The sequence below is a fragment of the Kogia breviceps genome, chromosome 8 (genome assembly GCF_026419965.1).
Source record: "Kogia breviceps isolate mKogBre1 chromosome 8, mKogBre1 haplotype 1, whole genome shotgun sequence".
NCBI lineage: Eukaryota > Metazoa > Chordata > Mammalia > Artiodactyla > Physeteridae > Kogia > Kogia breviceps.
This window is the reverse complement of record NC_081317.1, coordinates 3,906,574-3,931,858: the sequence shown is the minus strand read 5'-3', so window position 1 is coordinate 3,931,858 and position 25,285 is coordinate 3,906,574. Positions and strand designations below refer to the sequence as shown.

General features: G+C 52.4%; 1 protein-coding gene across 5 annotated transcripts in view; it reads right to left on the bottom strand.

Moving 5' to 3' along the window:
• The window catches only part of DDX31 (DEAD-box helicase 31), a 76,231-nt gene that overhangs the window by 7,221 nt on the left and 43,725 nt on the right, over positions 1-25,285 (bottom strand). For 4 of the 5 annotated variants that reach the window (XM_059071447.2, XM_067040405.1, XM_067040408.1 and 1 more), the window contains 3 exons: positions 24,502-24,583; positions 17,325-17,436; positions 11,475-11,643 (listed from right to left, as the gene is read on the bottom strand). In XM_059071447.2, coding sequence (XP_058927430.1) covers positions 11,475-11,643; positions 17,325-17,436; positions 24,502-24,583 — 363 coding nt within the window. The remainder of the gene's footprint in view (positions 1-11,474; positions 11,644-17,324; positions 17,437-24,501; positions 24,584-25,285) is intronic. The other variant, XR_010841811.1, reaches the window with a different exon arrangement.

The following is a 25,285-nucleotide window of genomic DNA, read 5'->3' as shown; positions in this document are numbered from 1 at the left end:
TAGCCTACTGAAGGGGAACAAGCTGTCGGAACGTTTACGGCCATCGAAGGAAGAGGAAGTGCATCGGGCGCTTTAACTTCTGGATTCCGTTTTGGCAGAGACGCACGCTGCTGGGCTGCCCATTTTAGGGAAGCCTCCTGTGCGAGTTCTCAGGACCATACCGACTCTGGCGTTTGTAAGACTCCCAGGGCCCCAGAAGACACTCCATTCCAGGGGAGCCCTGCTGAGGCAGTGGATATCATTCCAGAAAACTCCTGAGTGGCTCTGTGGACGCAGAGATGGAGAAAACGTGGGTCCCTGCCTCACACCTAACCACCAGACCCAGTGAAGAGCTGGCGGCAGGCGGATGCCAGGCCGTGCAGGTCACAGGCGATCAGTACGTAGATGCCGTGGCCGACCTGCTGCCCGGAAAGGCGCCCACAACGGGAAGGGGGACAGAGACGAGGCTTAGAGATGGACGAGGTCTGAAAACGACGCCCCGAGTCGGAATCCCAGCAGAGCACGGAGCTCCGGGGTCACGTGTCCGGGGGGCAGAGACCTTTAGGGAAGTTCTGTCAGGACCCAGGCCTGGACGCCGCATGGCAGCCGGCGCTGTTGGGGAAGAGGCACGGCAGCGGGACCCTGACGGCCCGGCTGGCATCCCCGCCCGGCCCTCACCTAGCTGAGGACCCCGCGGGCAGCAGCCTCCTCTAAGCTGAGAGTCCTCACACGCCAGAAAGGGCCTCCACGTGGACGCAGGGCTAGCGTGAAGGTGAAACAAAGGGTGCTTTATAAAATCTAATTCTCTGTGAAAATGTTAAGACGGAGAAATACAGGGCGCACGTGGAAGCGATTCAGTGTTTCTGTAACTGGCATGACTGTATCCCACGAACACGGAGATTGATGAGCTCGGGCAGAATCCCAGCTCCGAACCCCCCGGGCTTGCCCTGCTTGACACCGTTACCGATGACTCGAATGACACGATGAGGCACATCCCTCACATCCGCACGTGAGACGAAGCCTGCGGGGACGGCGGCAGAGCGCCCCAACGGGCCTGAAGGATGGGCTCGGCTAAAAGGTGACCCCGAACTGGGGCCACGGCTCTTGCGTCAGAGACGGCGGGTGGTCTGGCCCGTCACATGCGCGCACGGGCAGGGGCTCAGCTGACCCGATGCCGAGGACGGGAGAAGCCGCACAGTGGCGAGCCAGGGGGCCGGGGGGACGAGTCCCGGCCCCGCCCCGGGAGAGGCCGTGGAGGCCCAGGGGAGGAAACCCGCGGCTCTGACGGCAGCCCAGCCGGCGCTGAGCCCCACATGGGTGGCAGCCGTGGTCTCTGCTGTCGCCACTGGCTGCGGTGACAGACGAGACTGCCCTCCTCTCCGGGCCAGCCGGTCTCTGCTGCAGGTTCGGGCAGCTGGACGAGCCAGATTCTGACCAGAACCTGGGCGGAGAGAAAAGCCACCCAGAGGACGGGCCGGGACGCGGGGCAGCTGCAGGCGCCGGGGGAAGGCGGCCCTCGGAGGGGAGGAGCCCGGCGCCCCCTGCAGAGGCCGGGAACTCGTTGTCTGAGTTTGGCTGAGGCGCTGCTTCCCTCGGGGCCGGGCTGCGTGCTCTCCAAAGGATGAAACGAACGAATGAATCAAAGCACCTATCACAGCGCCTGTGGTGAAGGCACCGGGAAAATGTTGACTATAATTATCATTAACAATCCGGAAAGAGGAAAGGCAGAGGAGAAGGGCAGCCGTCATCAGATACCGGACGCCTTGTCATGTGCACCGGGGACTGCTTTGATCAATAACAACACCTGGTACCGTCAGGTTTGTAAATCATGCACATTCAGCACTTGAATCCCAGAGACCAAAGGGTGGAAAGTGAAAGGGGTCAATTTGGGCTCATTCCAGGAGCTCTATCGGGTTAGCTTTAACTCACTCCACCCTGGAGGTGGCGAGGGCCCCCTCCCCTGCTGCCGGGAGCCCTGAAGCGGAGGTCTTACAACCAAGGAGTGATGTGACCGACGGCACAAGGTTCCGGGGGGCGGGAGCGTTCAGGGAAGAGTCTATAAAACTTCCACTTTTTTTTCCTTTTTTCTTCTTTTTGGCCACACTGTGAGGCTTGTGGGATCTTAGTTCCCCGATCAGGGATTGAACCTGGACCCTCGGCAGTGAGAGCGCCAAGTCCTAACCACTGGACTGCCACGGAATTCCCGTGAAGCTTCCACTTTTTTTGTTTTTTTGCGGTACGCGGGCCTCCCACTGTTGTGGCCTCTCCCGTTGCGGAGCGCAGGCTCCGGACGCGCAGGCTCAGCGGCCATGGCTCACGGGCCCAGCCGCTCCGCGGCACGTGGGATCCTCCCGGACCGGGGCACGAACCCGCGTCCCCCGCATCGGCAGGCGGACTCTCAACCGCCGCGCCGCCAGGGAAGCCCTGCTTCCACTTCTTACTCACAGACTCAGAGAGAAACGGGCAGGGGTAGGGGAACCCGCGTTTACTAGACGACGACTCTAAGCCCCGGCCGGTGCCGCGTGCTGCGTGTCCATCGCCCCTCCCCACGCCCCACGCGACGTGACAGGCCCCGCGGCAACGACGCGAAGCTGCTCCTGAGAGCCTGACCCCAAGCCCGGGCCCCTCCCACTGCACCCTCTGCCTCTGGACTCGGCAGGAACGGAGAGAAAAAGCCGGACCCACACCTTGCCCGCAGCTGTGTTCTCAGAGACCTGCCCCAAGAGCAGAAAGCTGCTCCCACCCACCCCAGGGTTTGCCTCTCGGATGGCTTCAACTCAAACCCTTCCATACATGCACCAAACGTCCTCTGCTTTAAGTCCATTCCTCCTGTTACACAAAGGATTATCTGTTCACGGGCAAAAAACACCCTTAACAGAATTCATCTCCTTGTTACTTAGCCTAATACTGATTGTAGAAGCCAGAAGCTTCCAAAGGGGCGCACGCAAGGCAGGAGAGGAGTGCCAGGAACGCGGGCTCCGGAGTCTCTCAGACTCAGCGCCACAGGACCGGGCGTGTCCACTGGCTGCTCACCAGTTACTGGGAACTCGACCGTGGTCGAAGGGACCTGGTGAGGCCCAAGGAGACAACGCGCGTGGATCCAGCACAGCCAGGGGCACACGTACACCCTCAAGAGACGCTGGCAGACAGCCAGATGCCACCACGCCGGGATGTCGGTTCTCTCCAACCACGTCCCTCTTCTGGACTACTTATTGGTTAAGACGTCACTCCACGTGTCAGCCTGCTGCTGGAACGTCAGGACCAGAGTGGAGAGAACATCTGGAAAGGCCCTGAAGTCATTTCCTACGGGCCCTAAGCAGAGGGAAAGGCTCTGCGGCTCAAGAGCAAAGGGTACGTGGAGGGGCTGGGGACGTGCAGGAGCCCGAGGCGCGTGGGGGCAGCTGAGAGCAGGGGGGTCGTCAGCCTGGACTAAGCCGCGTGTAGCACGGGGAGAGCTGGGGGACCGTCGTGCTCCTTCCTGATCTCTCGAATAGTCTGAACCAGAAGAGCCTGGAGCAAGGACGAGGCAACGCAGAGTCGAATCTCCCGCTGCACGAGGCCCCGCGGGCCTGGCCGCTGCCAACGCGTGCTGGGCCGGGCACATCTTCAGACCCCAGGGCCGGGAAGGCTCCCACGGGCATGTGCCGCCTCCAGCGTCCTCCTGGGAGAGGCCGGCTGGGCCCGTTCTTTGTCGTCAGCCCCGACTGCTTGCCCGAAAGCACACGCCCCATGGCCCCCGCGTCTGCAGGCGGCCCAGCTGTGGAGGCAGCGCAGGGTCCCTGTGAAATCCCTCTGCCTGCCTCCTTAGCCGGGGGTGGGCACGGACCAGCGGCGGGGGTGCTTCACGAGGAGGCTGGTAATTGCACGGTGTCGGGCAGAACAGACAGTGGGAGAAGCACGGGCCAGATGTCAAGAGCCGTGCGGGCAGGGCTGGCGCCTGGCGGTGGGCAGGGAGCGACCTGGAGCTGCGCCGGGGGTGCCGAGGGTGGAGGGCCGGCCCTCCGAGGAGCTGCCCACGCAGCTCTACCCATGGCTGTGTGTGAATGCAACGGGGGGACCTCAGTAATCACATCACCCCAGGTGACCCCTCTGTGCCGGTGTTCTGCACCCAGAAGAGACCCAGCCACCGTCCACAGCACTCGTCCCGCCCCTTGTCGCAGTCTGGACACTTCCTGTCGGTGCAGATGTGCCAGAGAGGCCAGCCAGCGTGGGCTTCGAAGTCACCCACCCCATTCACCCTTGACACAGAGGCCAGGAGCATACGGTCTCGGCTACAGTCCATACAGCTCACCCCGGTTCTATGTGAAAGTTCTCTTCCTTAACCCGAACTCCTCTTTCGGCCACGGGCCCTCCTGTGTTTGCACACGGCTCCCGAGCAGCCTGCGGGAGGAGACTCTGCTCCCTGCTCCACGGGACACGCACACCTGTCCTGACAGTCACTGCCGGCGGGCGTAGCTGTTTCCCTCTGGTCTTCAGGCTGAGGTCGAGTGGACTGACCCTCCGTGGGCATCTGCCCTGGCCCTGCCCAGGCTGGTGGAGACCCCGAGCCCGAACCCACTCATCTCCACGTTCTGTGGGTTCCTCCAGTGTGATGTCGGGCAAACAGGGCCCGAGGCTCAGTCCTCCTCGGGGACAATTTCATGCCAAGGGCAAAGTGACCCCATGCTTGTTCTGTCAGGACAGACCAAGGAGTGGACGGGGCGCTCCGAGAGGCAGGGTTTGCTGTTTGCTGGGCTAACTAAACAATTAGGAGGCATTTACCTGGTTCCTGTCAGAACAATTCCTCTTTTCTCTTTCCCTTTATGCTCTTCCTCTCAGAATTACAGAAGACTTTCAGGTTCCGTTCATCTATTCAAAACTACTTCCCGAGCACCCATCGCGTGCCAGGTAGGTGCTGGGGATGCGACGAGGAAAAGCAGACAGGGTTTCTACCCTGAGCCACACGGAGAGGAGGAGAGAGACAGGAACCACACGGACAAACATCACAGACAGGCGTGGGGCTACTGTGACGGCGGTGAGCGGGTGGGGGGTGGAACAGGGGCGTGCGGTGTCCGCCCAGGCAGGCGGGCCAGGGAGGACTTCCTCGACGAAGGGACGGAGGCCCAAAGACGAAGAGGGGTGAGGAGAGGCCCAGGCCCGCGGCACGCTGGGCAAAGGCCCCGGGAGAGAACGAGAAAGCGGGGGCGCCAGCTGAGGCCGTGGGGACAGGGGAAGGGGGGTGGGTCCTAGTCACCGGAGAAACGAGACGTCGCCGAAAGGCCGGAAGAAGCGAGGGCGCGGCGGGTGGGGGGGGCGCCGGCCGGCGGGGCCGGAAGGGCCGCAGGGGACTCAGTCGTGGGCTGTCCTAAAACGAAGTTAAGGGGGTTCACGGGGACGCGGTGGGGAAGCTGAGCGGGGGGCACGGGGGCCAGAGGGACCCCGGAGGCATCGGCAGGGCAGCGCGCTGCCCCAAGAGCGCGTGCGGAGACGAACCCCCCCGTTTCCAGACGGGGCTTTGTCCAGCCTCTGACCTCACGCGTGGCCGCTCTGTCTTCCTACAGAACGATGACTGGCTCCAGAAGTCGAGAGAATTTTCACAGCGGGCGAGCTTCCAGGTTTGCCTTCAGCTAATTAAGTGATATCGGGGAGGCTGTAAATGCCACATAAAAATTGGCAGGCGAGCTGCTCCCAATGATAATATTGCTTTTCGGGGAGATGCAGCTGCAGCATCTTCATGCTCGTCTCGGAGGGGACCAGCTCTGCCTCTTCAAGGTGGTTCCTGGTAAGAGAACTTCGAGGTGCTAGACGGCTGACAGTTAATGACAGGTTCACTCTCCGTGCTCCAGGGGCGCTTCTCAGTGCGGCAGAGGCGGGCGGGAAGCAGCAGCGCTCCTGTCCGGGTCACCACCTCCGCAAGCACTGCCCGCGCTCAGGCCCCAGACACTGTGTCGGCGCTCTGCACCCGTCACCTGGCTGACCCCAGGCGACACGGCGGGGCTCCGCGCCGCTGTCAGAGGTGAGGGGACTGAGGGGCACAGACGCTGAGCGATCCAACCCACGTGCCTGTGTGGGTGAAACCCAGACTCTTAATCGCTGCACGGCACCCCCACAGTCAGCGTTTAAGAAACAAGTGGAGGGGCAGGGAGATGGCCGATGGGGCCATGAAGTCCTCAAACCGGAGTCTATTCCACACAGTAACGCCCGCAAGTTACTTAGTAAGGACTGAAAAAGTGAGAGTGAGAATGACAGAGAGGGACAGAGCAAAGGTCTTCAAAGATGAAAAAGGGGAGAAAACTCTAACGTGAAAAGATACACGCTTCCCTGTGTTCACGACAGCCGAGACATGGAAGCAACCTAAGCGTCCACCGACAGAGGAATGGATAAAGAAGACACAGTATATATATGTACACAATGGAATACTACTCAGCCATAAAAAAACGAAATCATGCCATTTGCGGTGACATGGATGGACCTAGAGATGATCATATTAAGTGAGGTAAGTCAGACAAAGACTAATATCACATAGCACCTCTTATCACTTATAGGTGGAATCTAAAAAAAGATACAGATGAGCTTATTTACACAACAGAAATAGACCCACAGACACAGAAAACAAACCTATGGTTACCAAAGGGGATGGGGGGGAGGGAGGGAGATAAATTCGGAGTTTGGGATGAACAGATACACACGACTATACAACAGGTAAACACCAAGGTCCTACTGTAGAGCACAGGGAACTATACTCAGTATCTTTTAATAACCTATAATGGAAAAGAATCTGAAAAATATATAAATACATATGTATAACTGAGTCACTTTGCTGTGCACCTGAAACTAACACAGCATTGTAAATTAACTCCACTTCAATGAAAAAAGAGAAACATAAATAAAGAAAAAAAAAAAAAGGTGACAATGACCCTGAAGTGGAGGTCTACAAAAATCTCTGATCTGAACTTCAGTGATAAAGCATTTCACAGATGAGAAAAGTCTGGCAAAGAATGACCTCCCTAAGGATGTTTCCTTCTTTTCACAGGTGCACTACATGCAGAGCTTCGGAAGTAAAAGAGGTGAAGGACATGCTCTGTCGTGCTGGCTACGGTGGCCAGGATGTGAGGCCAGGCCCCAGTGGATCAGCCCCATGTCCCCTTCCACGACGGATCCCAGCCTGCTGAGGCCTGAGCAAGCACACCCAGGCCCAGTAAGTACTAAGGGGTCAGACGGCCCTACTTTTTGATCAGGTGAGAACCACCAGGCCACACTCCCCTGGGCTGCTTTGAGAAAAGTGATGCAAAGCAGTCTTCTACGCACCGAGAAGGACGTCAGCAAGACCCAGGTGGTAGAGGCCAGTGGTGAGACCAGCCTCAGGTGGCTGCAAACTCAACTGTGGGGGGCAAAGTAAACTTACAATTATAGCATATAATCCCAATGAGATAGGGTGGTTTAAACCCCACAGACTCTCCCTTTCACATTTGCCAGCACAACACTAAGACTTTAAGGCTCATTACTTTCTATATTCTTGAACCACCCACCGCAGAGTGTCCAACGGGTGAGGAAGTTGTCTGCTCACTGGTCCTGGACAGCTTCTACTCACATGTGTGACTGCCCAGACGGGCAGACAGACACCCCGGCAAACAACACAGCTCTGCCCTCCCAGAGCAGACAGCGCTGGGTCTCAGCGACTCCTGGGAAGATGGAAATTTTGGAAGGTATGTCACCTTTGCTTCCCAGGGACTGCTGAATCTACCTAGCTTCAAAACAAGAACTGCATTTCACGGGAGGAAAATGCTGTGTTCGTGATGGATGTCGCTAAGGGGCCATTCACAATTTTACCAACAGCACCGACTCCCTGTGTACGCGGATATGTAGGTGTCTGGGGCGGGGGCTGCTCCGACAGGCTTGTGTGTCGGTGTCAGAAGAGTGCTGGTGACTCCGTGCTCCCGTGCGCAGGCGGAAGACACCTGCTGTCCCGCTTCAGAGCTGAGGGCTCAGAAAGGAGACGGAGAGAGACCTGCTGATTAAGACCTTATCTGGGGACATTAACTCTTTTTTTCCTTTTTCTGAAAAGTGGTCCAGTAAAGGAATAAAGGCATACAGACGAGATAAAAGTTCCCTCTGTCACTGCACAGAAATGCCCGGTAGTCTCCAAGCCTAACCTGCCCTGGCCTCATCCGCTAACACCCGGGTGAACTCCTTGCTTGGGGATGGCAGGCGAGACAGGATTTTCTTACGGTCTCATAAATTTGGTTTGCAGATATCAGAGGTTCGCACAAAACATAATTATTCTAGGCAGTAAACACCATAAAATAGAATGCAGAATAATTCGGAGAATTCAGTGCTATTATCTTACCCACCCATACAAAACCCAAGGAACCCATTCTCTTCCTTGACAGATGGATTTCAGAAGAGACGCCTCGGCTCAGGACAATCACTGTGGCCACAGCGTAACTCTCCACACTTGTGTGGGGTTTAATGGACTTTTCTTTCCCGCTCCTTAAAAAGCGGCAACTGGCATTGGCTCGAGCCCCGACTGAGGTGCGGAGAATCCGTCAAGTCTCTCTGCCGCTTCCCCGACCCCAAGTGATACGGTCCGTGTGCAGATTAGCTGCAAAGCCACTCTGCCTCCAGGAGTGACAAGATCTCCCCCAATAAAAAAGGTACCTACTGTACCCTTGAGTGCCCGTCTGCATTAGCAAGGCAGGGGTGGGGCGGGAGGGTGTAAGTAGTGTGGGGAGAAATGCCTTCAAAAGAAGCGCGTAACAACGGAAAGAGTAGCCGTAACAGAGTGGTGACATGGCAAGAACAGAGGGCGGCACTGTCACGGCGGAGTAATCGTGTGACACACTGCTGTCACTCGCCACCCGGCGCCCTGCCGCGCCAGCCAGACATCAAAGGCTGCCCCATACCATCTTACATGCTCTTTATCGGCTAATCAGCCCATTCTTCCCTAAATAAAGCCCTGTTAAATCCCCTGCTCACAGGGGTATCGTCGTCCAGGCGCCCATCTGCCAGCGCGGGTCAGCTGAGGCGGGAGGCGGCGGCTCGCTCTCTCCCTGGCGGCTTCGCAAGGTAAGGACAATGCTGGCTCCGAGTCCCCCCCACCCCCAACTCCCAGCGCCTCGAGCCTCCCGCTCTGCCTTCTGCCTTCCCTGGGTGAGGGCTGGGCACACCCAGTCTGAAGAGCTGCTACTAACGCTTGCAAAGGTAGGTCGGCTGCTGACAATAAAATACTGGGGTCCCATTTACTTGCAGGAAGAGGAGTAAACAAAAGACGTGTTTCTTACCAGTGATGGTGTGGCAGATGGATTCCCACCTCCTTCAGGTGTCAGCGTTTCAGAGACGGTGGGACAGGATGGCCAGGCTTCCAGACCACTAGGAGGCCACTCCAGACCTGACTGCGAGCCTCATAGCTTTGCCACCCACTTAAAACCAGTTACTAGGTACAGATGTCAGCTACCCCAGACCCAAAGGCAGGAACCTAACTCTGGTGCACGGCAGTCCCAAATCTGGAGTGCAGCCGAGGCACCTTCTCCCTCTGGGAGGACCTGGCTCGAACAGAGGGCTCTCTGGCCGCAGCCCTGCCCAGGACAGGTAGAGTCAACGCTCTGCACCTCAAAACCTCCTGGAAGAAACCAGAGCCGGGCGTGTCTCAGTCTTGCCCGGGCATCAGAGAAAAGCGTGCGGGGAAATGCCTGCCTCACAGAATTACTGGAGTGTTGTCCTATATGAGGGGGATTGCTATAAGTAAAAAGACCAAGCATCTTAAAAATTCCAAAATGGGAATTAGAATTAGGCAACCTTTTATCCGTTATAAAGAGCCTTCTAAGTGCCAGGTCCCTGGACAGAGCCAGTTGGATGTTCTGGAATCTTCACTCACTTGCTCCCCAGCTCTCTGTCCTAAGGTGCTCCGTGTCTGGATGGCCCGCCATGGTTCAAAAGGCACAGGCACATGTATCACCTAATTCTGATTCTTGTGAAGTGGCTAAAAATGTGGAGTTCATTTTCCCTTCTGTAGCTGAAGAAAGTGAGGCTCTGAGAAATTAAGCAAAGACACACGGTCCAAAGCCCACAAGCTCACGTCAGGCTGGAGCTGGAAGCGAAGGCCAAGCCCCCTAACTCCGACAGCCATCTCCCTGCACCGGGCGGGCTTCTCCCTCTGACATTTCAACCAGAGAACCTGGGCCCCAATGAGGCTGATGACGTGACCAGCTCTTCTCGGTGAACGTGAGAGACAGATGCTGTGTTGGGACAGGTCGGAGAGTGTGGGACCGCCCACAGGTGCTCAGCGGCAGGGCAAGGGTATACTGGCATTTGTAAGTAGTAAGCAAAAACAAGGATCTGCCCCCAATCCCCCACGGAAGCAGCTTCCGGTATCTAAGAAACTCTAGTTATCGCAAAGGGCTGGGGCTGGTACCAAAAGAACACCGTGGGCTTCCCCGGTGGCGCAGTGGTTAGGAGTCCGCCTGCCGATGCAGGGGACGTGGGTTCGTGCCCCGGTCCGGGAAGATCCCACGTGCCGCGGAGCGGCTGGGCCCGTGAGCCATGGCCGCTGAGCCTGTGCGTCCGGAGCCCGTGCTCCGCAACGGGAGAGGCCACAACAGTGAGAGGCCCGCGCACCGCAAAAACAAACAAACAAACAAAAAAAAAACACCGTGTGTTTCTTTTTGGCCACACCATGGGGTTTGCGGGATCTTAGCTCCCTGACCAGGGACTGAACCCAGGGCCATGGCAGTGAAAGGGCCGAGTCCTAACCACTGGACTACCAGGAAATTCCCATGAATACCCTGTCTTTGAGGAGAGAAAGAAGACCTTTTACAACTGCATTTCATTGAGGGAAACCATCTCAGGACCTCTTGAAATTGTGAAGACGCACTCGGAGCCCCGTGCCCGACCTGCAGGGCGACACTTCTCACTCTGACTCTGGACAGTTCCTAAGGTGGTTTTTTTTTTGGGGGGTGGGGTGGGGAGCAGGGGGCAGAGGGAGAAGAGTCCACTGCACTTGCCCTACATGTGCTCAATGCTGGAGGTGCGTGTCAGCACCAAGGAGGGCGGCACACGGCGCTGGGAGCCCCAGGCCTGGCCCCCAAGCCCAGCCAGCCTGTGGGAGCCCTGCGGCCGCGGCAGAGTTTCATGCAACACACCACAGTCTTCCTTCAAGTCCCCAGAGCTTTCCAGGGCGGACCACAGCACATCTGGAGCTCCGAGTGTGAAAAGCCCCGGAGTGACTCTATCCGTGGGCAGCCTTGCTGTTCCAATAATCCCCACTACTCTGGACCCAACAGGAGACATCACCGAATCTCCGCAAGTGCCTTAAAAGCACTCAGATTAGGTACTTTTCCAGCTGTTCCAAGCATTCATCATACTGAGAGACGCACAGATACTGGTGATAATTTACCACAAAAACCCAAGTTGGCGCACAGCAGCCCCCCCACCATCTCATGGCCGCCAGTCTGGACAGAGTTCTCCGTACCCACCTGACCCTCAGCCACCTGTCACAGGACAAATTCAGCCCACCTTACCTTTTCAGGTTTGCTTTCTTCTTCCTTGTGGCCAAGGCGCTGAGATTTTTAGGGGCATCTCTTAGTCCAAAGCTCTTAGCCACGTGCCCGAGGTGGAGGGATCGGATGTGGAAGATGTGCTTCAGCTCCCGGGGGTAGGTCGCGTAGGCCCGGATGAAGGACTGCAGGGCTGAAAGACAGAAAGAGGGCGGGAGGCGGTCAGGGTGGCTCTCAGCTGCCCCGGCCTAAGGGCTGCCCCGCGCAGCTCACCCTGCCGGGCCACGGTGCGCACACAACCAGGACAGCACAGCAAACATCAACAACCTAAAGCTATACTTGTGTATTTTTTTTTAATTTCTAAAAATAAGTAAGTCTACCAGCCACAGTGAATAAACCCAATAAAATTTCACATTTTACTGTGGAGCTTGTAATAAACCTAGAGGGGAAGGTCCTGTTTTCTTCTTCATTATAGTCTTGGGGTCTAGCACAGTACCTGGCACACAGCAGGTTTTTGTTGTATAAATGAATGCATGAGAGAATGAGTGAAGAAACTAAGACAGGATCAGTGTATACCATTTTCTTATGAAAAATGAAATCACTAGACCTCTATATTGGGAAAATTTTTCCCTAATTGAATTATTATTTTTTCAAATAGTTAATACACGCAAACGTCACAAAATTGAAAAGGCTCACAAGGCTTTATTATGATTGCCCTTATGTTTAGTATTGCTGTACAGTATCGTTACTGTAAACACTGTCTCCGCCCGGAGTGCCACCTCCAGGTGCCCATCTGGAGGAATCACTGACACCAGTTCTCCACACACTCAGGGGATTTTAAAACCGAACTCGTGCTAACGCATCCAGAATCGATCGACACAGGGTTTCTCACCCTTTCATAGAATGTGTAAAAAAGGAAACAAAATCAGAATTTTAAAGAGAAAGAAAATTATTAAATTTCTAAAACAGCCCACAAGACAGTTCATCGGTTGAGGACTTTGCCAGTGGTTTAGAGCTGTCCTTCAGACAGTCTATCATGGAAGTTTCGGTCCCATTTTAAAGTTAAGAAAGAGGCCCCTGTTCCCAGCCTGGCACTGGTCAGAGGCGGTTCCCAGGAGGGTGGCACTCTGGCTACCCGTTAATTGGGCGCTCCTCTTTAAAAAAATTTTTTTTTTTTTTTGTGGTACGCGGGCCTCTCACTGCTGTGGCCTCTCCCGTTGCGGAGCGCAGGCTCCAGACGCGCAGGCCCAGCGGCCGTGGCCCACGGGCCCAGCCGCTCCGCAGCACGTGGGATCCTCCCGGACCGGGGCACGAACCCGCGTCCCCTGCATCGGCAGGCGGACTCTCAACCACTGCACCACCAGGGAAGCCCTAAAAATTTTTTTATTTATTTAATTTTTTGGCCACGCCACAGGGCATGTGGGATCTTAGTTCCCCGAGCAGGGATCGAACCTGTGCGCCTGCGCTGGAAGCACGGAGTCTTAACCACTGGAGCGCCGGGGAAGCCCCTGGGCACTCCTCTGAGGAACCGTTTTCCTATACCTCGTTCCCCTTAAATGTCTCCCGATAACAGTGACAGTCGAGTGCCTGCCCTTTTCTCACTCCAGCAGGACGGGGGGGAGGGGGGGCGGGGGGGGACGGACGGACATGACGACGACTCTTGGGACTGTTCCCCACCCCCACTGACCTGACTTCTCCCGGAGCCCCGCCCCGCACCGCTTCTGATGGAAGCAGGCACTAAACAGCAGACTCTCTCGTCCCCGCCTGTTGAGCCACTGGACCGGCAAGTTTGCCCACAGCTTAAACGTAATATCCCAGCAGCACCTGGAGATTGGCGTTTATGAACAGTAATAAAAAGTGTCATTTTAGCAGATCAGCTCCTGGAAGGATCCGGGGAACCCATCAAAGCTCTATTTACCGAGCAAAGTGAACTCCTTTTCCCAATCGATGAGAAATAATAACCAAGGCAACTTCACTGTACCCCTCTCTTAAATCTGTGCTTACTCCCCTTTTTAATAACTGGGGACGAGGTTTTTCAAGGAAAATCTTTAACATTTCAAGTGGTCCGTGTGCTGTTTGGAGAGTTCTGACACACATTCAAGTCCTCAGAGGCGAAAGCCTCTATCATGACCCTGGAGACGCCAGCCTCTTCTCCACCTCCCTCTCTTTCCAAACCCCCAACATTTACTCTAGACGGAGAGAGCAGACGGGATCCACGCCACGCCAAAGCAAGGAGTGTGCACCTCTAAACCCTCATTCTCCCCGACAGATGCTGGCCCAGGCCTCCTCACGCATCTCACTCTCCTGCTTGAGCAGATTAGCCGATCGGAGAGGATTCCTCTTCTCCACACCAATCCCGAGAGCTGAGGCTGGAGAGCCTCTGTCCTGGGAGAGGTAGGTGCTCAACTAACAGCTTTACGGGGACGACGAGTTTGCCAAGAAACGGCAGAGGGGTCCTCTCCCTCGACAACTGGTCACGCAGCATCTCTCACTGCCTGTCTGCACTAAGCCTCCTTGTCCTCAAGGCTCCTGTCTCGCCGGGGACAGCGACAGTTGGCCGTCCTCACACACACACGCACAGACTCCCGGGTCTGGCTAATTCGGAGAAGCAGGAACCTCAGACGGGGCACAGCTGTCTCTAGGACCTTCCAAGGGGCAGGAAGTGGCCCTGCTGGCAGCACCAGGAACGCGTGGAAGGAAGAGGGCTGTGGGCCCGAGGCGAGCGGTAAGGCGAGGAGTCCTGAAAGGAGACATTTATTCCGGAAGACGGATGACGCTCTGGCCAATCAGAGCAGAGGCACTGCCACGTCACCCAGTCCCGTTTCGGAGCCAGGGGATGAGAGAATTAAGGGAAATCTATTTCAAAATACCTCCCAAGGACATTTTGTCCCTTTGAGCAATAAAACCCCAAATGCACTCCTGGACATCTGATCAGGAAGAGCAGCATCTCGCAGATGAGGCTTTGGGTCAAGGAGGCAGAAAGGAGCAAAACTCCAGCCTGGAAGGTGCAGCTCACGCTCGCTCCTCCTGACCCCAGCCCTGCCCGAGACGAGCAGGCGTCTGTACAGAGAAGGCAACAGTGACGACCACCCCAGGAAAGGGCGAAAGGAGGCTGCGTGCTCTAATTCTCTTAAAGCAAAGCATTTGGCCAAGGAGCCAGCCTCCTCTGATCACACTGAGAGGAGAGGGATGAGTTCAGCAGCAGTTTGCATTTTCTTGGCTTCGAGAAGCGTCCCTTCGGAGCCAGGCACAACCCCGACGCGTGCAGCCCCTGCTCTTCAGGGAAGAGCGGCTCGAACCGCAGGGGAAGGGGCGCTGTGCAGCTGAAGGACTCCGCTTTCTGAAATTTTTGTTCAGGACTCTGGAGTTCAAACTTAGGTTACCACAATTTTTACCACCTGAAGCTCTAGCTACAAGATGCCAGACATGAGGGGAAAAAGGGGTAACTGCTTCTGGAACCTGACCACGATAAAGTTCAGGTCATTAGCAATGACTGGGTCAGAAAATGCAAAAGGAAAACAAATGCATACTTGGCCCAGTTTCCAACTAGGTTTCTGCCGCGAAGGCAAAACCCAGCTGCTTTGTTAATTATTCATGAGGTGGGTTCTGAAATGGCATAAAAGGGAAGCAAGTCAGCAGTGGGGAATTTGCATATGCAGATTGAAATGCAAAAGACAGTATCAACTCCTGGGGTGTGGCAATTATGTGTATATTCCCCCCAAACCTCCAGAACTCAATCCTAAGTAAGAGGAGAGAGAAGAATAGGGGAGAACCTAATGTCTGCTGTGGGGTGACCGAGATCTTCTACAGGCAGTTTCCTTAAAAGATGATACATTTATGTCCTTCTTGGTACATAAACATTGGGGACTGGCCCCACTCCAACACCCTTTAAAAAGGCGGCAAGTAACTCTGTCTGTCTCTTGGCATAAACTTCAGTGGTAACGATAACGGGAGAAAACACAAAACCGCATTCTCTAAGGACCATTCACTGTAATTTTTACTCTGATGACCCAGTCACGTTGAAATAGTTGTAGACTCGTTAGAGTACGCAAATCACCTCTGACACCGACACCATGATGATGGTGTTCTTTCTCTCCACTGCAGCTCCGCTATTAACCCTGAAATCCGGCTGCAAACACCTGATTATGCGTCGTACAGAAAGCTCACGTTGCCTAACTTTCAACAAATGACCAAACCCTGAAGTTCCACTGAGACAAACATTCTATTCCTCTTGACAGAATGTTCCAGTACATCTTTAAGGGCAGGTTCTCAGGAGGAGCTTTAGGAGTTGCTGAATTCACTGTAGGGAAACGCTAGGACAGGATGTTGTCAGAAACCAGACTGGAATACACACGCTAATTATTTATCAGCAGTTATGGGGCAATTCCTGGGACTTCACCTCTCATCTTGGGCAGTTCTGATTAAGGAGCGCCTAACTAAGGACTGCCTTCAGGATGTGCTAAGGTACGTAACAGGCACTTGCAAATACTCGGTGACTAGCTTATTTCTGTCATCTATTTCCAGACCACCGTAACCGCCCGGTAGCCCGTCTCCCAGCCTTCACCCTCGCCCCAAGTCTGTTCTCACTCAGCAGCAAGTGACCTTTTCAGACCTGTCAGACCACAGCTCCGCCCCAAGCCCGCCAACGGCTCCCCTTCCACTCGTGGTAACCCGGGTCCCCTGGATGGCCTCCACGACCTTCCACCCCTCCCCTCCTTCCAGCCACCCTGCCGTCCTGGAGTCCCCGTGCACTCTGACCCCCACGCCCCAACCTGCCTGGACGCCCTCTGCCGGAGCCATGGGACGGCCCCTTGAGGTTTCTGCTCAAGCCACGACCTGCCCTCGCCCCTTCACCTCGCTCACTTGCTCTGCTCTCTCCATCGTTCTCATCACCTTTCCCTAGACTGTCTAATTTATGCATAATCTACTTATTGTGTTTATTACGTTCATCTTCTGCTCCCCCACTAGAATGTTCTAAAGGTGACAATTTTTGTCTCTTCCGATCCCTGGTGTATCCCAAGCACCTGGAAACGGCACCCAGTTCAATAAATATTTGTTAAAGGAATTTTTTTTTTGTTTTTAAAGATTCAATTCATAAAAAGAAGAAAAGAAAGGATTCTATAGTGTTTATCTATTGGTGAGCCAGCCTGGTGTTCTTCTCCAAATAGTAGGTAACCATCAAAAAGAACTCTGGATCCCCCAACATGGGGGTAAGTCACCAGCCAGGACACACACATTCCAGCACGAAAGACACGCAGCTGCTCTAAGCTCCCTTCTCCGTGCTCTGTTCAAAGTGAACTGCTGAGCCCACCCTTAACGCTTGGTGATCCCAGGGGCCAACTTACCCTATAAAGGCACTGAATATTCAACTAATTCCTAACTCTTTTGTAAGTTTCCCAGGAATTGGGTTCATGGTCTATGGTTCTTCCTCAGCACTGTTCTTTCTCATTTTTCTTTGTACTTTCAAATAGGAACTGCTTTGGTCTAATAATTCCAGCCCTTGCCTTCATCTCTAATTTCCATCTCTACAACTGTTTCTACTGACATGTCGTATCTCTTCTATCTGGTTTTCAAAGAAAGAGAAAAACGGATCCCTGAGATCCAAGTTGCTGGTCAGCGCTCTAGTCCTGATGTAAGCCACGATAAAGCCTCATTTGTGCAAAACACGGGGAAGGGTGAAATTAACATTTAATATCACTTTAAAGCCTTCCGTGCCTGCTTCCAAACCCTGCAGAATTAGGGAGATTGAAGGCTTTTGCTGGTGAGCAAAGACGCCTGGTTGGCCTCTCAACCTGTGTGGGGGGCGTGCAGGGGGAGGTGGGGACGATGCCCTGTTGGGTTATCCATCCACAATCACCTAAGAAACCGACCAACCTTTCTTGGCCCCGGAGACCGTCCTCTCACTGGAGTGCACGTAATCTTCAAATACTGTCTGCAAGACCGTGGCTCGCTCTCGGATTTCCTGGGGGCCAACGGAGCGGGGTTTCTGGGAGGGTGAGGGAAGGATTAAAGGAGAGACAGTCAGAGTCAGGAATAATGAAGCAGTTTATAACAGATTTAATAACAGTAAAATCACACAGTAACCACAGAGGGGCCAACAAGGGTAATCCTTTCAATATTACTAGGGAAAAAAAGGGAGCGATAAAGATGCTAAAGTCAAGCAAAGATGAGGATGGCTTTGTGAGGGAGCAGATCATGTCTCTTCTTTATTTACTTATTTACTTTTCTTCCTGGCCTCTTATGACTCATGTTCAAAACCACAGTCTATTGGAGACACTTTGGAATTTTCCAAGTCCAATTCAGGCATTTAAAACATCACTGGACACAAGCAGTTTTTAAAGGAATCTTGTATGGCCTGCTAGAGCCTTCAATCTCCTCCCCTGCCTTATACGCCAGCGGTGGAGGCCTGGTCATTGCTGTCTAAGAGCATCCCACAGTCCCCTGACCACAGGTTCGTCTGTCCTTGAATCGTAGAGCGTGCTCCCTCATTCCTAGGAAGTTCAGACTCGGAGTGTTTCAGATTCACTCTTTCAGCCCAGACCTCTGTGCTGAGTTCCCAGGAACCCACTGAGGAGCGGGCTGCTCCAGCAAACCACATTCAAGAGGACGGCATGGACCTTTGCAGCCCACAGTCCCTCTGTAAGAGCTCACATCTGTCTGCATAAAGGACGTAGGGTGGAGAGCTAGTGGGAAGCAGCCACATGGCACAGGGAGATCAGCTCGGTGGTTTGTGACCACAGAGAGGTGGGATAGGGACCGAGACGCAAGAGGGAAGAGATATGGACACGTACGAACGTATATGTGTAACTGATTCACTTTGTTGTAAAGCAGAAACGAACACACCATTGTAAAGCAATTCTACTCCAATAAAGATGTTTAAAAAAAAAAAGACCTTACAGACGGAAAATATTAGGAAAATAAAAACTTCTTTTCTTTTCAGCCTTTAGCAACCCCAGACAAAAGATTTCCTTTCTTTATATCCCCCTAAAAGCAAGTGGCTTTTGTTTCCTGCATCTTAACACGAATGCTTTCTATTGAACGTGAAACCAAGATCCAAAAGAACCCGATGTGGCTAATGTGCCTCCCCAAAGACGTTGATTCTTCGGATGGTGCTAATTAAGCTCTACCCACACTCACACACCACCACCACCCCCCGCCGCCCCCGGGGGTCTCAGCAGTGTGAGACCCAGCTCACGCTCCTTTCAACTCCTGTAGAGGACAGGGTGCAAGCCCCTGGGTCTGGCAAACCGACCCTAACCCCATCACCCCTGGTCTTTTTCACATTTAAAGCTGCCGGAGAAAGAATAAAGGGAGGAGAAGTAAAAGCCTCCTTCTTCGGAGAGACATTCGTCTCTGTGTTAATAGAGACCTAACAACCTGAAAATGTTTTTAGTTTAGTCAAATCATTCCTGCTACCTGTTTGGTTGACGACAGTCTAGCTGATTTCACGGTACATGGTCCCCCTAAGGGTTTTATCCACTCAAATGTCAAGAGAAAAGTCACTCAGGAGCTGTGTTACGAAAGTGGACATTTGCTGTTGTCATTAACAAGGATTTTTTTTTTTTTTTTTACCCTCTTAACTGATGTGAAATGCAAACTTTTTTTTTGCTGCCCTCTTTTCGTTAAGCCACCTCAGCAGTGAAACTGTCACCTTCCTTGTGGTTTTTTTTTTTTTTAATATGAATGTGAAATTAGCAAGGATGCCCTTTCCCCTGGCGGACAGAATCCTCTGTTATTAAAAAGTAAAGCACTTTAATAATGAAAACTTTTTCCTCTTTTTCCTGTGTTTTAACTGTTTAAAATTAATGAGAAGGGGCAGAATGGTTGTCAAAGCGATATTGAAAGCCGGGCAGCCAGGACCGAATAAGCACAAAAATCCCTCTAGAGTGTTAAATAAACAGAGCCGCAGCCCTCTGGAAGCCCTCTGTTGGTGATTGTATACATTCTGTAACAGCTCTCAGAATAGATCTGAGAGCCAGGGAGGCAGAGAGGTTTCAGAATTCCAATAAAGGCCTCAAATTAAAGACAGCCTGGTGCGAATTCCAGGAGAAAATTAAAGAGACCTCAAGCTTAAGTGACAGGTGACTTGCTTCTGTGTCACAACTGTCAGGGGATTTAGTGATAATATGGCAATATATTACAAAGGGCTTTTCTTATTTCCCCCTTTAGGTTTCAAAATGAGGTATCTTTTCTTCCCAACCAAAAAAAAAAAAAAAAAATTACACATACACATACACATAATGTGAGTGTGTATACTAGTGAAATATGTAGAAAAAACGCGATAAAACTAGGTTCACATGTTTGAAATGCTGAGGTCACTTTAGTAGAATATAAGAAAAAGTTAATGGCAGAAAACATAATATACTTAGGAGAAAGCAGGTCTTACCCCGCCACTTCCAGGAATACTTTATTTTAAAATTGCCCCTCTTGAGAATGAGTATTTTTCAGCTGTCTTCTTGGGAGGACAGTCTGAATTTAAACTGAAGACACAGGGAGCAGAGTCATGCAGTGCTGGCTCAGCCCCAGACAGGTAAATGCTCCCATAACGAGACAGGGTCAAGACCCCGGAGGGCACATCCCGCAGGACCGGGTGGGGCTCTCCCACCCTCAAAGACGTGGACTTACGTCCTGCTTCATGAAGCAACCTGCAACTAGCAGACTGTGGGTCGTCTAGAAAAATAACATCTCCAAAGGTCCAGACACACTCAATACCCTTTTTCTGTAAAGACCCCACTGATCTTGGAGAGAAGAGACAATCCACAAAAACTAGGCTAGGGGCTTGTGATCTTATTTTAATCTCTCACCATGCCAGTGACCTTTTTGTTATTAGGATGAGTTTACAGGCGTATTTCATAGGACAAAAAAACTTCTAGGAAAAACATGTTTGGGTTGGGGTTTATACTGTGAAGATGAAAATTCATGCCTATCAAGAGGCAACAGATGAGTCAAAGACAGCTGGGCTGGATTATTTTTGTTGTACAAAGTTTTAGGTGGTAGCAGTTGGGCGGGGTGGCGGGGGGTGGTTATTTGAAGCATGTGTCTTGAAATCGCCAACTTCTAAGGCATTTTTAAACTAAATGGAAGGATTTTGTTTTAATCATTTTATTGCCAAGCTGAGTTTTACCCCCACAGTCCCTAGAACCTTCTGAGCGCTTCCCAGTCAAGTTGAAAGATCAAATTTATTCTCTTTGTAGGTGGCTGAACATTCGCGCACCCAGACGTAGCTATATATATTTTATATACCTAAATATGAAATATACATTTTACAGATGCTTCACTCGCTTGCGTTCTGTTCACAGAAGCCCCAAAACGTATATGCCAGGGGACACTTACAATGGCCTTCAACCCAGCTGGGTGAGGACGGGCGTTATGAGGAGGCAGCTGGCTCGGTGTGTGGAAGGCCCAGCTACTGAGCCCACACTCATCTGTCCGGCACCGGCCCGTGCGCCAGAGAGAACTGCCCACATTGAGGATACCAATTAAGACATACTGTATTTAAAACAGAATTAAGGGACTTCCCTGGTGGCGCAGTGGTTAAGAATCCGCCTGCCAATGCGGGGGACACGGGTTCGAGCCCTGGTCCGGGAAGATCCCACATGCCGCGGAGCACCTAGGCCCGTGAGCCACAACTATTGAGCCTGCGCTCTAGAGACCACGAGCCACAACTACTGAGCCCACCTGTCACAACTACTGAAACCCACACACCTAGAGCCCGTGCTCCGCAACAAGAGAAGCCACCGCAATGAGAAGCCCGCGCAACGCAACGAAGAGTAGCCCCCGCTCGCCACAACTAAAGGAAGCCCGCGTGCAGCAACGAAGACCCAACGCAACCAAAAATAAATAAGTAAATAAGTTTTTTAAAAAGCTGTAAAAAAAAAAAACCAGAATTAAAAGTTGTAGCCAGCATTTACTTTATTCTCTTTACTATTCACATGAATCATGCACATAATATACTCTTGCAGCCCGTATATCTATGAGATAATTAGTAATGAAGTCAATTTAGTTTCGTTTTTCTTTGTCCTCTGACTTAAAGGTAAATTTGGTCAAACAAGCGGTGTTTATGGACGTGACATCTAGAACCTGGCATGATTAGTTGAGTTTTCTAAGTTAAGCAGTTATTTTGGTGTCAGTGAAAGCCCAAGCTTGATTAGCACTTTTTCTTTTTAAAACCAAAGACCACCAGACCTTAAAAATATCAAAACACCCTGCCCATCTGAGCAGCAACTGAGGGTTGAGGTGAACTCACACGGCCCGGAGCGTGCAGAGCACGCCGGGCTTCATTTTATTTAAACCTCACAGCAACCCTCCCGGATGGGTACTCGTGCTGTCCTCATTCTACAGATGGGAAAATTGAGGCTGGGGAGGAGGAGACAGTCTGCTCAAGGCTGCAGAACGACTGGCCGTACAGCAAGGACTTGAACCCAAGTCTGTCCGACTCTGGGCCCCAGCGCTCACCCACCACCTCAGGAAGAGGCTCCTGAAGCCCCAGCCAGTCTTCAAGGCTGGCCTCAGGCCACAGACAAGGCTTGAGGAGAGGAACAGAAGGCCGGGTGCGAACAGAATGGCCGTGGCTTGTTCCCCGAAAGGGCAGAGGGCACGTTCTCTCGCTCTGGGGAAGCGTCCTGCCGAGGGGGGGGGGGGCCTGACCCACCCACAGCTTCCCCAGGGACGCGCAGGGGCACACGGCCATGGGTGCCCGGGAGAGAGCCGGGCTGTGTTCAGGGGGTAAATACGGACACCAAAGCCGGTCCTGGAAACAGTGTAAGACTAGATTATTCAAACCTTTACCATCTCATTTTGTAATTCTGCGGCTCGCTCTTATTTCTGGAGAGCAGGCAGATGCCAATTTTCCACTTAGTGTGAAACAGCAAAAAAAGGCGCTCGGCTTCACGTCAATGAGTCTGGACTTTAATTCCACATCTGCTGCTAACTGATGTAAGAAAATAATAATCATAATAGTAATAATAATGAATACCCTTTGGTACCCGTGTTGGGACTCTCAGGTTATTTCCTACTCAACCCTCCGATCTCCTTCTGAGGATACTAACATTATCTCAATTGTACACAGGAAGACGTGTACTCATGAGCCTTAGGAAGGCCCAGTACCGGCCCAAAGCCACACAGCTGGTGAGATGAGGAACTGGGCCCCAAGGCCATGCTCCTGACCATTCTGCTGCTACATGCCGCCTCAGACAGACCCCCAGGTGCCCCTGCTTACCCCACTCAGCTGTCCCGGGGCTATAATTAAATAGCTGTGGGAACATTTGGAAAGAAAAAAACCCCAAAAAACAAAAAAAACCCCCAGAAAACCACCCCCCCCCCCGCCACCGCCAACTAGAATTTGCAATAGTTTCCAAAGAACAGAGAAGTGTGCAGAGACCAATGAGTGTCTCATTTCTGGCCAGTTCCCTTGACAACAGACTATCGATAATATGGGATGGTCCAAAGTCTCGTGTGCCCCGGTTGTTCTATAATGAAATATCACTTAAAATAACGTGTTGACCAACTGAGTCCTTAATCATTTTCTTCTTCACGGGGATCTTTGCTGTGGTACCATTTACTGACCAAATTTCACCTTTATGAAAATGGCTAACGTTACCCAATTTAACAAGCACTTTAGTTCCAATTTCTTGGCTTAACAAACAGAGGCTTATTGGTACATGGTGAAGCACAGGTGCTTTGAAGTTAGACGGCCTGCTTTCACAGCAGGAGAATCAATGATTATTGTGCCCTCGCGAATGTTCCTTCAGCTCTCTAAGCCTCGGTTTTCTCATCTATAAAGTGGGACGGTAACATCTGCCTCGTAGGGCTGCTGAGAGGATGGAACGGGACCAAGCGTGTAAAGAGCTTAGCACAGTCCCAAGTCTGGAACACACGGCTGCGGTAACAGACACTTGATTATTTCCTCTCCTTTCCTTAGATACATTTCCGGAGGTTCTCTCTGGAACAGAACTTAAGTCGGGGTCAGCCAGATGGAGTCCCTGCCTCAGGGAGAATATCGATCCAAATAAAGACACATACTAATGCATAAAAGACACTCTTAAACTTGATCTATTTGGCTCTGACTTTCCAGCCTATCCTCAGGCATCAGAAAAGAAATGTAAAATATCCAAATAATTAAAATTTCATGGACGAAATTACACACAGCAACATCATTACACACACACTGACAAGTACGTGTGATACACTGAGTAAGGCGGCAGCGTGGGGCGCAGAGGCGGGGCAGTGATTCCGAGCAGGGGGGGGAAGCCTCGGAAAAGGAGCAGGAAAGGATGTCCCGGGCTGTCTGCAACTGCTCAGGATCTCCATGTGGAACTGCGCGGATAATAAAAATTTTTCTTCTTAACAATCTCAACTTCCTTCTTCCTCTGTGTATAGAGAACGTTAAAAAATGGATGAACTAAGTGTGTCGGAACAGAGATTCTGAGCTATTTATTTTTTCCACGCTGTCCGGGGTGGATGGGTCTAGTCAGGTGTCCTTGCTGATAATCTGGAGGGGGACCACCAGGGCTGAGTGTGCGACGCTGCCTCCAGACTCATGCTGGCCTGCGATGAGCCCTCCTTTCTGGGGAGCTTGCTGCCGCCTGGCAGACGCGCAGGATGGACTGGATCCCATTAACCGGATGATCCCAGCAAACACGTCCAGGCGCACAGACAGAAAAAACACCATCAAGATGAGGCTTCACCTAATGTTCATGGTCCTTAAAATACACGTTTTAGGGGCTTCTCTGGCGGCGCAGCGGTTGAGAGTCCACCTGCCGATGCGGGGGACGCGGGTTCGTGCCCCGGTCCGGGAGGATCCCACGTGCCGCGGAGCGGCTGGGCCCGTGAGCCACGGCCGCTGAGCCTGCGCGTCCGGAGCCCGTGCTCCGCAACGGGAGAGGCCACGACAGTGAGAGGCCCGCGTACCGTTTAAAAAAAAAAAAAAAAGAAAAATACACGTTTAACTCGACAGAGGCAGTAACTGCCCCATACTCAGAATCACTGCTTCCCCAAATCAGGAAATGCTTCACATCTGTTAGCAGCAAGCACGATAAATAATAAAACTCACCTGGTTTCCCCATCGTCTCCCTTTAAAACAATCATCCCATGTCAGAACAGACAAAATATCTTCCATCTTTATCTCAGAAACACTGTAAAAGGAAGGGCATATCGAGGTAAACCTTCTGTTCTTTCAAAAACATTTGGAATCTTGATGCATAAAACTGGCCTCTCCTCAGGCTAATCCGATATAAAGGAGAAGCAACACTTGGTCAGGGAAAGGGAATGTTTTCCTAAACCTTTAGCAATTTGGAAGGAAGGGGCCCTCTATGATATTAAAGGGACAGACAGGGTAATATTCCCAACAATTTCCTTCCTGCCTGATACATTTACATAGGCTACATTTAGAATTTCCTCTATAGGGATCATGTCATTATTTCTTAGTAAATCTGGAACACTAAATAAAGAGGCCTGCTTATTGATAGATGACCGTGACTTGGGTAGAAGACGAACTAAAAAGCCATTTCCGACAGTCCCTTTAGTTTCAAACTTAAAGAAAGGAGGTGGCTGAAGACCCTTAACTGTGGGGCGTAACCAAACACCTGAGTGAAGGTAAACAGGTGACCAACGCCCGTCGCCCATCGGGGCACCAGAACGCTCTCTTAATCTACCCTGAGGGATCTTTGCTGCTCTAGTCTCTTAATTATTCAGGGGTGAGGACCGAATGATCTCTGGTGAATCTAGAGCTACACGCGAATGGCTGAAACCAGAACTCAGGCTTCCCTTGTGAACAGAAGCCGTCAGCGGCCAGAATAAGACACTCCAAGCTTCCTGGCAGGGGAGTCTGGACAGCC